General features: G+C 51.5%; 4 protein-coding genes across 4 annotated transcripts; 3 read left to right on the top strand and 1 right to left on the bottom strand.

Annotated features, from left to right (window-relative positions):
• Window positions 1–68: 68 nt before the first annotated feature.
• B0H65DRAFT_444216 (uncharacterized protein) lies at window positions 69–530 on the bottom strand (the record flags this gene model as incomplete). The annotated part of the gene is made up of 1 exon (XM_062825672.1): window positions 69–530. The coding sequence occupies one exon, from the start codon at window positions 528–530 to the stop codon at window positions 69–71; it is 462 nt and encodes a 153-aa protein (XP_062679123.1).
• Window positions 531–1,361: 831 nt separating this feature from the next.
• Window positions 1,362–2,588, top strand: B0H65DRAFT_510370 (uncharacterized protein; the record flags this gene model as incomplete). Its single annotated transcript, XM_062828392.1, has 2 exons — window positions 1,362–2,079; window positions 2,158–2,588. 2 exons carry the CDS (start codon window positions 1,362–1,364, stop codon window positions 2,586–2,588), a joined length of 1,149 nt encoding a protein of 382 aa, XP_062679124.1.
• Window positions 2,589–8,199: 5,611 nt separating this feature from the next.
• Window positions 8,200–9,248, top strand: B0H65DRAFT_251710 (uncharacterized protein). The gene has a single exon (XM_062822472.1). The coding sequence runs from the start codon at window positions 8,359–8,361 to the stop codon at window positions 8,995–8,997; it is 639 nt and encodes a 212-aa protein (XP_062679125.1). The 5' UTR covers window positions 8,200–8,358; the 3' UTR covers window positions 8,998–9,248.
• Window positions 9,249–10,006: 758 nt separating this feature from the next.
• Window positions 10,007–11,282, top strand: B0H65DRAFT_550670 (uncharacterized protein; the record flags this gene model as incomplete). Its single annotated transcript, XM_062829756.1, has 2 exons — window positions 10,007–10,144; window positions 10,203–11,282. The coding sequence occupies 2 exons, from the start codon at window positions 10,007–10,009 to the stop codon at window positions 11,280–11,282; spliced, it is 1,218 nt and encodes a 405-aa protein (XP_062679126.1).
• Between the last annotated feature and the right edge of the window lie 267 nt (window positions 11,283–11,549).

An 11,549-nucleotide genomic window follows, 5' to 3' on the forward strand; every position in this document is an offset into this window, starting at 1 on the left:
ATTTGACATATTGCTCGAGATGAACGGCGTACTTCAACATCATTTCACTCTGGATGAATTATCATGTGTCATCGAGCTGACGCCGACGGCCAACGACCGGCTTGGCCGAAGAGTTTGGAGACCCACGGATGCCGAAGTGGAGACCAAGTCCAGCTGACTGCCGGCCAAGAACACCGCTCGGGGACGGCAGTCAAGGCCGCATGGCGCGGCGGTCTGTGGCCGTGTCTGTCACAGCAGATCCCGGGATATTGGCCGGAACCCGGAAGGAACGGTAAGAGCCGAACCCCGGTGGACACAACGCGCTGGTGGAGTGGTTGATGAAATTTGAAAGCCTCGGATCCTTGCCAAGTACTGGTGCCAATTGTCCAATCACACAACTTGGAACCTGTCAGGCGACGGAGGGTATGTTCGGGGTCTAAACCGATGCTTTTGAGCTTTTGGCATTCAAGGGATTTTGCCGAGGTGGCGGCGCAGAATTCGGTTCTCTCCAACGAGGCAAGGGAAGGCGAGGCAAGGCTCCAGGCGAACATGTCTGTCAGTTATCGATTGTAGTAATAGGCTCGTCCAGCCTTATCACCGTACCCAACTGGACGTGATGGTGCATAAAACTCGATGCGGTGCCCCTGCTAAGACTTTGCATAGGCTGTCACATTCATCACACCAGATGGTTTATAGTCTTTCGAAAGCAACACATTCAAGACAATTGTAAGCCACGTAATACAGCAAACCAGGCTCATGGGTCGAGACCTTGGACTGGTGACGGATGATGACCATGTAGGTAGGAACCATGGCCGAGTGTTGGTGGTTGCGATAAGCCGGAGGATGGTGGGTGGCACGATAAAACAGCAGACGCGAAATTGATGGGCAAGATGGCAGATCATAGCTGAAAACACAATGGGCTGTCCGGCATCCGGCATCTGTTGATTTTTGCACAAATCCCAAAAATCTGCCAGGGGGAACTCGCCGAGCTCGCTTCTTTCCCTCCGCGCGGATTGGGGGTGGGATTGGAGGGCGGCAAACCGAGCGAAACGGCGAACGCCACTCGATGTAGGCCGTCCTTCTCCACTGATCTCGATTCTTAGTCCGACCTCAGCGCTCACTCAGTCCACTGCGCAGTATCAGTCAGCAGCTTCACTTTACTTACAATACAATCTCCCTTCCCATCCTCCGTCCCGTCTTTCCCAAAAACACGACCTTCACCGACACTCCTTCATTGCCAAGCTGTATCAGTTCGTCCTTTGGCTTTTCTGGAATCTGTCTGTATAATCGCCTTTCCACCATCATCCCCACTTAGAACTTGGGCGTTTGATCGCTGCCGACCTTATCGCCGCCAAAAATACGATAATTCCTCAAACCCGTTGATGGTCTTCACCGACACAGCAACCGGTCGAACCATGGCCATGATGGCTAACACAACAATCGCCTCGGGCCTACCGCCCTTGCCCGCCTACGAAACCCGGCCGCTTCCGGACCTGCTGCCGTGGATTTCGGACTTTTGGCTGTCGCTTATCCTGCCGCACATCGCCTACTGGGTCGTATCCATGCTCTTCCACATTGTCGACGTTTACGACCTCTTCCCTCAGTATCGCCTACACACCCCCGAAGAGATCAGCCAACGTAATCTTGCGTCCCGCTACGAGGTCGCTCGCGATGTCCTCCTCGAACAAGTAATCCAGATCGGCACCTCGGCTGTGCTAAATCTCCTCGACGACCAGCAGCTCACCGGACACGAGAACTACGAAATTGCCGTCTGGGCGACGCGCATCCGCCTGGCTCAGCGTGGTCTCCCCACCATTCTTGGTCTCGTTGGACTGAATGCCGGCGACCTTTCCAAGACCATTGCTAGCTCATACCCGCTACTTGCTGGCGCGCTTGCTGGCGGTTTCTACCCATCCCTCTTCGAGCTCGATAACATGGCCGGCACGGCTGTTCCTGCGTTCGCGTCCTGGGAGATTCTCTTGGCCAAGGCCATCTATTGGATCGTCATTCCTGGCATCAAGTTCTGGTTGGCCGCTTTTGTCCTCGATAGCTGGCAATACCTCTGGCACCGCGCCATGCACATGAACAAGTGGATGTACAGTAAGTTCTCTAAAACACACCGCCTAAATTTCCATGCAGCTGAACGAACCCCCACTAACACCTGCTTCCCTCCAACAGCCAAGTGGCACGCTCGTCACCACCGTCTCTACGTTCCCTACGCCTACGGTGCCCTCTACAACCACCCCGTCGAGGGATTCGTGCTCGACACCCTCGGTGCCGCCATCGCCTACAAGTGCTCCTTCATGACCTCGCGCGAGGGTATGTTCTTCTTTGTCGGCAGCATGATGAAGACGGTCGACGACCACTGCGGATACGCGCTGCCCTGGGACCCCCTGCAGCACATCACCAGCAACAACGCCGCCTACCACGACATCCACCACCAGAGCTGGGGCATCAAGACCAACTTCTCCCAGCCCTTCTTCACCACCTGGGATAGAATCCTTGGCACCATGTGGAAGGGTGACACCTCGATCAAGTACGAGCGCACGAGGGCTGCGGCGGCCAACAAGAAGAAGGGCGTCAAGGGTGAAGAGTTGAAGGACGAGTAAAATAATGGACACGACTCAGAGTAGGGCGGGGCCCTTCTGCTGAGTACTAGGGAGTCGTGTGATACTTATACAGACTATTTCTGTCGACAGTGGTAATTTTTATTTCTGTGGAAGAGTTATCGCTCTTTTCACCAAACGTGGTTGGGGGAAACATCTTATATTGATGTAACAACCCCTTCGACGTTCTCCATGAGAGAAGGGGACGACGCCATGATGGTTTTGGATGATGGGGAAAGGGAAGGAGACAAAAAAGAAGAACAAAGCCAACAAAGAAAAAAGAACATACCTAACTATCTGGGCATTGGGGAGGGCGTTATACCACACATATATGTTGTTTTTCTTATAGTTATCTCTCTCTTTCTTCGTTTTTAACGCCCGGCTCATGGCTTCAGGATTATATGCAGCAGTTGATGACGAAGGGAGGGCAAAGGCAAAAAGGGAAGGGGAAAGGATGAATTTGGATTGGCTGTTCATAATGAAGGGGATGGCGGTTTGTTGCAAATGATGTTTGGGTTCCATATGAAACTTTTTGAGGTTTGTCGATTGTACAAAAGAGAACAAGGCAGACAGACAGGATGGAAAAGGGAGGGAACTGAAGAAGAGGAAAGAAGAGTGTCGTTCACTTCGCTCACTCGCTCTTGGATGAGGAAGGCTTGGGGATGGCACTCAACTTGTCTAGATAGCCAGTTATCTGTGTATCTGGTCATGACCGCTGCTGGCCCTTGCCGACTCATGTAATGGTAATATGAAATCAAACATTTGATCACACAACTGCTTCTCTACTTGTGCCTGGCGCCGTGATGAATATCACTCATAACATCACCAATACCTAGCTTGGTTATTACCTATCGTGCTACCTCAGGAACCACCCAACAAGGAACTGCCTGTCTGCTTTGCCGGCTTGTGGCTGTCTGGCTTGTCTGTCCAATCTCACACTCGCACCCGCGACGCCGTGGCTTACCTCCACCAGACTGAACTCGTCCGAACCGTCCGTCGGTCCATCCTCGACAAAAGTAGTAGAGTGCCAGTGAGTGTCCTCCCACTTTCCGTCCGTTACCGTTCGGGCGTATGGTGGACGGAGCCAAAATCAAGCCACCAGTCAGTCACTGCGGAGATAAACTACCGAGTTGATCCTGGTTTGGCGAGAGGCGAGTCCAGCTACCAGAGTGTCGGGAACGTAACAGGCACGGAATATGGACCAAGGTCTGGACTCAAGCCTTGGGCTTTTCAGCTGCGGCTTCAGCTCGGTTCCAGTCCGCCGGGTCGGGTCGTCGGGTTGAAGAGTGGAGATTGATGATGATGATAAGAAGAAGGAGGAGCTAAGGAGCGAGAAGGGAGATGAGATATCGGGAACTCTAAAAGGCCAACTCTATGGGTTCTCTAATCCGTAAGAGAGAAGATTTTCAAGATGCTGCCCTTACTACTTCTAGCCTCTACACGTATTTTTTTTGCAAAATGGCTTTGGATGTCACTCAGTCTTTGTTCATTTTTGGCTGTTCAAAGGGTCAAGAACCGGCCAAAAAGAAATAGGTCGCTGGTAGGTTAGTAGGTAGTCTAACCGTCAGGCAACATCCATCCCCGGATAGTTCTATCGTACACGAGCATCGCTTGAGTCTTCTCACGAGCTTGTCACGAGTTTTGTGAGCTTGGTGGAGTGAAAAATATAGGTATCCCTTCTGCATTCGGCAATCGGGATTCACTGCCTCTCTTGTTCACAAAGGGAAAGTACCTAGATGAAGACTTTATGTTGGGGCTAGATCTGAAGTGGCGGAACATGGCTTCTCTCTAACCACTCTCTTGGATCCCATCATGTCACTTGTCACTTGAAGACCAACCGTCTGAACAAAGAGTACATTAGCTGAAGAACTGGACGGATGGGCGGATGGACGAACGGGAAAGTGAAAATGTGATGGCTGGTACTAGTCCCGGTGGCGTATGGGGGTGGCTGGCTTTTAGATTAAGGTTCATATTCGTTTTCATGGAGGGATGGAGGGCTGGAGGTGTGATGGGGCTTGTCTGACATCGGAGATAGTAGGTATGTAAAGGATAGTCAGGTTCTTCACCAGATAGTCATTAGTGAAAGAGAGTGAAGAGCAGATAATCGAGGAAGTTAGGTAGTAACGACGCTATCTCTTGTTTGTTCCATTGCGACCAATTATTGATGATGACAACTAGCTCCAGTACCTACGGACTGGAGTTGACGGAAAGGAGACGGCTTAGGTCAAAAGAAAACAAGAAAAAAAATAAGAAAATGAACAGGTGCTGAGATCAACACTGTTTGCCACCTTTGTCGAAGTGTCGGATTTTATGGAGTTATGGATGAGTATATTTCTTCACCACGGAGTCGAGCAACATCGTCGAAATTCCGAAGAATCTTGTTCTTTGTCAAATCAACCAAACCATGATGGGTGTTTGGTAAAGCTTCCGCTCGGTATATGTTTGCTCAAGTCACAACTTGTTCTCTGAGACAATGCTGTATATGTGCTGCTTTGTCTCCCTTTTCCCACACCCATAGACTTGTTACCTGACGTTGTTCCTTCATCTGCCTGAATTCTTGCAGTCTTGAAAGCATTGAAAGCGTCAAGGAGCTTAACCGATTCCAAAGTTGCAAACCATTCTGTCTACCCCTCGAGGATGGATGTTCCTAGTTCTAACTACCGGTGGCGTTCCCCCTTCATATTGACACTCAATCACACTCATATCCGCCTGCGCCGCTCGACGGCACTTGAATACTTACCCCGTGTCTTGGGTCGGAGATATCTTGGTTCTTGCGGAGAAGCGGGCTGGAAGTGATCTGTGAAGTCTGGTGAGAAGAGGTGGGTTGTTGTGACATGGAAGGGAGGTAGGGAGGGAGGGGGGTGATGTTGGTGAGGAAGTGGTATATACCTCTCTCTATGGATGCTGATTCTTATCAAATGCTGTGGATGCCAGTTATAAGAACGTACAACAGATAGAAGAAAGAAAGCAGATCAAGTACAGCGTTAAGGCGGTATCGAAGTTTACTCCATACATACCGTACATAGTGAAGTATTTCCTTCCATTCCTCCAGTCTTATAAGTCGTGGCCTTGCACGTAGCTTTGTCATAATGTATATTCCCCAACTCTACCACCGTTCTTAACTCACCATCACCCTCACGACAAACCAAAGCCAACCCACCAAAAGAAAACAAGTAAAGAGAAAAGAAGGCCCAGCCCAGCTATCTGCCGTGTCCGCCTGTGGTGAGACCGTGAGAGACAAAAGAGCAAGGCGTTCGAGTCTCGTGTGTCTTGTGGCTTGTGGCTTGTGTCTCGTGTCTCGTGTAACCATTTCACGAAAACGTTCCAAACCGTCCAAACCGCCCCAAATGGATGATGAAGGTGTTGTTCCTGTCGTCCTCCATTCGGGATTCCCCCGGCACCCGAAAGAGCGGTCGGTGGTTTTTGGCTGGGATGCCCGGATGTGCACTTGTCCAGTGGTTGTTGTGGCATACATCGCGGAGGGGACACAAGAGACGACTTGAGGTGTACAGCAGTCGTAATTTGGGTAACGAGATGTGTGTCATGTGCCTCTTGTGCCTCTTGTCTGTTACTGCCAGACTCCGTTCGTACACTCTTGTGTACCAGTGTACCTACCTACATAGTAGGAAGATGAATGGAAAGCTTCGAGAAGATTAAAAATTGGGGTTGCAGATCTGGTCTGTTTCAAAGTGCTGGGCCTTTTTTCTCTTGGTGAAGGCAGCTGAATTTGAGAACTAGTGTATGGATATCAAACCTACGATCGCCCTTTTTGGAAATTTCAAGGTTATCTGATCATCACTCGTACTTTGTATCTTTGTACGTGGAGTGTAGGAAGTAAATAAAGTGAAGTGAGCAGGCGAGCAACAAGCTTGGCGACTCCTGATCACCACTTCACAACTGAGTAGGTACCTAGCTAGTGGTGGTCAGGATGTCAGAAAGGATGCAAGGGATAACTTCAAGAACACGCGAAACATTCCGGATTGATGAATAGTGACGATGATTGATGCCTGGCAGCCTCATCATGACTCGTCCGTTCGGTAAAGTAATACCAGGAGGACGGCACGACGGTTCGGTTGGTCGTTTACTTTGACATGGGCACATGGGGCACACGGGATGGTGGTTTGTAAGATTTGTGGCTTGCAGGTGGTTTTCTTGTCATTGTTCATTCTGGTGCGCACTGGCTCAGACGCTTGTGGTCGACGAAGTGATGCAGCGTCGCTGTGGGCAACCGAGTCGGGACGCGCCAATTCCCGCCGAGGCGTTGGTTGCTTTTTGTGACGTCGTCGTACAATGTGTGTTTTGGGAGCGTTGGGATGAGTTAAAGTTATCACGGACACGGTAGGTAGACACGGTGACGGATGGATGGACTCGGCAGTGAGAAATGTAGGATGATTGCATTCGTTTGCCGGGCGGCTTGGAGATTTGAAGATTTGGAAGACAACAATGAATGAAAACAGCCATGGAATTTCCATTCGCGTCGTCGTTTGGATGGTTAATTGGTGATGGATTCGGGATCCTTGTGGATTCCGAAGCTTTTCGGCACCGAGCCGAATCCAATTTCAAAATGCACATCGTGGGAAAACAGATTATCGTGCAAAAGGAGAGGAGTGTCCGGAGAGTTTATTCGATTGATCAATGGAGTCGAAGATGAAAAGAAGAAAGAAAGAGGAAATGATGGACGTCCCCGGCCTTCGCACACCCCACACACAAGTTTAAAGTGGGGCCAGTCCGAGTTGAAGCAGGACCCACTCCGTCCTGTTTCGGATGAACGTGGAGTGGCCCGTGCTTAAACGCTAATACCTTGCTAATTGACAATCTTGGCTTCTGTCTCGTCAGTTCAGTTGTCTCTCGCCTGTTTCCTTTTTTCGTTCCCGTCAACCACGCAACGCTTTTGGAGAAGACGGGATCAGGCGAAATGAGACGACAGCCAGCCCACGGCATCGCGTGCTATCCTCGTTACGATTTCCCACAGCTGGCCATCAAAATGACGACACGATCTCTCCAATGAAAAGGGACAATGCGACTGCGCATCGGCTATTCCCGAAAAAGGGACCAAAGCGGACAAGGACCAACCATTGACCTGGAAGCGTGCGATTGGAAACTCAGGGGGAGATTCGATCGACGGATTCAATGGAGACGCTGCGAACAGGCAGCTGAATTTTGAAATTCTGGAGAGAATGGAAGAAACAGTCAGCCTGGCAATGCCTGGCAGTGCGTGGGAACCATGTCTTCTCCCATTGATGCCATTGCCTGCTTGCATCAGGCTGAGACACCGATGCTGCCGGCAACAATGGAAATTGTCAATGCTGCACATCCATCCATCATCCAAGGACCATCTCCGTGGCTTTGGCTGAGCTGACACTGTTGATCTGGTGAAGGGAAAGAGCAGTCTCTTGTCCAATGAGTGAGCCTCTATCAAGGAACCCGGCCTTCCCGTATCTTGGTCAACGAACATGATGCTGCAGTCCCAAGACTTTCCATCACACAATGCTCAACCAGTCACCTGGCCTTCTCTGCAGAACGTATCCAGTATCACTGCGTCACCAGTCTGTGCAGTGTTACACTCGGTGGCCCATCTTTTTTCTCTTCTTTCTGCAGACTCGGGCAGTCCCCAAATCCGGGGGCATCTCTGATATCTTCAAGTATTCCCATTTAATACACAACCACATCACCACCTCCAACACCACAATCAATCTCGCACATGGTCCTCATGGTCGACAGGGTCTGCTAGCACACTGTAGCATGAGCTGAGCCCTGGCGAGATTAGCCGTGCATGGACCCGACCCAATCTCTGCGACTCCCAGCCACAGATTCCAGACCCCCTGCCCGTCCTGCCTCAGGTCCTCCAGCAGTGTGTCCTGCATCGACAACCACAAGCCACCCCCAGCTCATCAACCTCGCTCTCGGTCCCCAGCCCAGCTGCACACCCCAAGCCTATCTAGGAAAACCTGCACGGTTCTCCTCGCGAGCTGGCGAACGAGAATCTTTGACGAGACCGGGGCGGCATGAAATAGGGCAAGGGCCCTGCCTTCTTTTCTTTCCCTCCCAAGATCTGGGAACCCCGATTTCTCTTGATATGGATTTTGTCGCCGACATTGTGGATAGTATTGAAACATATCCTGGGGTACTACTACCGGGATCCATAGTGCTGTTGTGTCAACAAGTGTGTGTGTTGGCATTCAGCCTTTTTTTACAACTAGCACGACACCTCCCCCACAGCAATAAACCTCGCAATCCCCTCTGCTTCGCCACGGCGGCTCCGGTCCCTGATCTCCTCGCTTGTCTCGTCGAATCTCTGGCTCTTGCGAAACAAGTGCGTCGAGTTTCAGAAAAACGAATATTCGGTTGTCGCATCTATACATACACCTTTAAGCGCCGTCCACTAATATCGCTTCCCCAGCTTCGACTCTGAAGCAGTGCGGCGCTTCCGCATCCGTCTCAGCATCCTGATTGGCTCAGCCCTTCCACTCTTCATCCATAGCGACAGCAACAACATTGAGCAATACTACCTTCTATCTGCTTCAGAAGCTTCCAACGAAACGCAGCCGCCCGAACTTCATAGCGAAACTTCACTTATATTGCCAGCTGCCCCTTCGTCTAGACCCGTCCGCTTAAAGCGTGGCGAGTCAACTCTAGAAATTCCGGCATGGACCCGACAACAACCCTCTTTACCTTCATGTTGTGAGTTCTGAAAACTTGTTATAATCTTTTTCTCTCTCTTTTACTTTCCTTCACTTCGCTTGCGAGACTGCTGTGCGGTCATTCATTCGTTCCCCCATCGTTCGTTTTCACCTAATTCGGCTACACCCTCTCTCGCTCCTCGGTAAAACCCCGACTCATACTGTACGTCTGGAGACGTTCCACTTCCCAGTTTTTCTTTTTGGTTTTGGACATGGTGCCAGCAAGTGTGGAGAGAAAAATGGGATTTACATGCCCGATCCGATGAGAGCTGAGGATTTCGGCATCCATCGATCAAAATCCCATCGATCACCACGCAAGCCGGGGTCCAAGCGAGCGAGCCTGGGCGAGCTGGGAATCTCTCGCAAGTCAGCCTCTACGGCAGCAGATCGCCCGAGCTCAAATTTACCATCTGACGGTGCTTTGCGCTCGTGGCCTCGTGCCTGACCTGACCCAGCTCAAGGGACACCGCCATTCGTATTGGCCAATTCCCGTAATGACCCTTCGCAACCCTTGGCGTGGTATTGGGAATATTGCAGCCTACCTTGGCCTCGGAGACTTTGGTGGCTGAGTATCCTTGCTCTCATCCACTCTTACTCCTCTCATGCCCCAGCCTTATGATCTGCGCCTACATTTTACTCCCAGTCACCGACGAGACTAACACGATATATAGACGGACTCATCCCTCGGTCAAGGCTGTTCACCTGGTTGGTTCTTGGGACAACTTCGGCAAGCCTTACACAATGGAGCGTGACATTAGACGAGACAGAGGCCAGTGGAAGGGAACTCACACCTTCAAGGACATCATCTGCGATGGTGACTCTGGCCGGACCACAAAACGGAACGGTGGCTTGAAGATGGGCCAGACATATTACTTTTATGTGAGTCTTTTTCAGAGAGATACGTCCGTCGGCCCCTGTCACTAACCGAGACCTCCAGTACGAGCTAGATGGCGCGACTGAGACACATGATCCTACTCTTCCCTCAACAAATAACTGCCCATATCTCCCCGGCCAGACTGTCAACACTCTTGAAGTTCCTGTCGAGCATACCCTCAGGAACCGCAGCGCATCCACCAACTCCCTTCGCGAGGAAAACTACATGACCATGAACCCAGCCGACAGGTACAACACGCCGCAACCGGCAGTCGTCTCATTGATGGATGCTGCTTCCCGTGTTGCTACCGCCCCTCTATCTGAACTCAAGCGCTCTGCCAGGTCCACCTCACCGGGCTCCAGCTGGTTCTCGCCACGCAGGCTGTTCGGTCGCAAGCAAAGCTCTTCCTCCCTGCCGGAGATCAGGGAACCAACACCCACCGATGATACTCGGAGTATCAGGTCATCTGGGTCAAGCAAGTCCAGGGACATGTCGCCCGAGTCGCTTCGCCGGTTCCTGTCTGATGATGTGCTACCTGAAGAGGAGTACCAGGCAGTGGAACGTCCGGCCATCACCATCCCCGATGATATCGCCGAGGAGATCGAAGACGACGACATGTTCGCCACATCTGCTGTGTCGGAATACATGCAGTTCACCGGCCTCTCCCCTCCGCCATCCCAACGATCACTTACTCCTTCGCCTCCCGTCGAAAGCGACGAGGCGCCCACACCTACTCTGGCCCCTACCACGGTGCCCTGCCTCGATCTTTCGGTCCCCACGCTGTCTCTCGTCGACACCGGCTCACCTCAGTCCCCGGCCAACTCGCCTCCAGCCTTCTACCACTCCGACGATGACGAGGACGAGACTCCCGAGGAGGACCTCCTCCCTCTTCCCATGCTTGACTACAACACGGCCCGCAAGGCTTCCGCCGGCTCAGTCAGGAGCACCCTCTCCACCTACAGCCTCCCGCAGTCTTCTCCCCAGGAAGCAAAAGGCTCCAAGTCTCTCCTGCTCCCTAGGATCGAGACCAACATTCCCGTCTCGGTCTCGCACACTTCCTTCCTCAACAGTCCTACTCCCAACTCGGGTCTTGAGGATCTGATGAGTGAGCTGGGCTTGATGGCTGATGCTATTCGTGGCTGAGTCTAACTATACGAACAACATTCGAACGATCGCTATACTACACCTTAATATTTTCTCTCAACAATCACTCAAACAATCTCAATCTCCATGGATCTCAATTTATCTAGCACTTTCGGCGGGGCATTTAAAATGGGTATGGGGGTATACTACGACATCTACACTACACTACACTATATACACTATCGCTTAAGCAAACAAGCAGAGGTGTAAAAAGGCGGGCATAGAACACAAGGCGGCAGGGCGGCAGGGCGGCAAGATCTGATTTTT

This window comes from Neurospora tetraspora (genome assembly GCF_033439725.1).
Source record: "Neurospora tetraspora strain CBS 560.94 chromosome Unknown B0H65scaffold_6, whole genome shotgun sequence".
Lineage (NCBI taxonomy): Eukaryota > Fungi > Ascomycota > Sordariomycetes > Sordariales > Sordariaceae > Neurospora > Neurospora tetraspora.

Excerpts from the sequence above, each read along its gene's own strand:
- B0H65DRAFT_251710 (XM_062822472.1), top strand. The coding sequence starts at position 8,359 with ATGGACCCGACCCAATCTCTGCGACTCCCAGCCACAGATTCCAGACCC.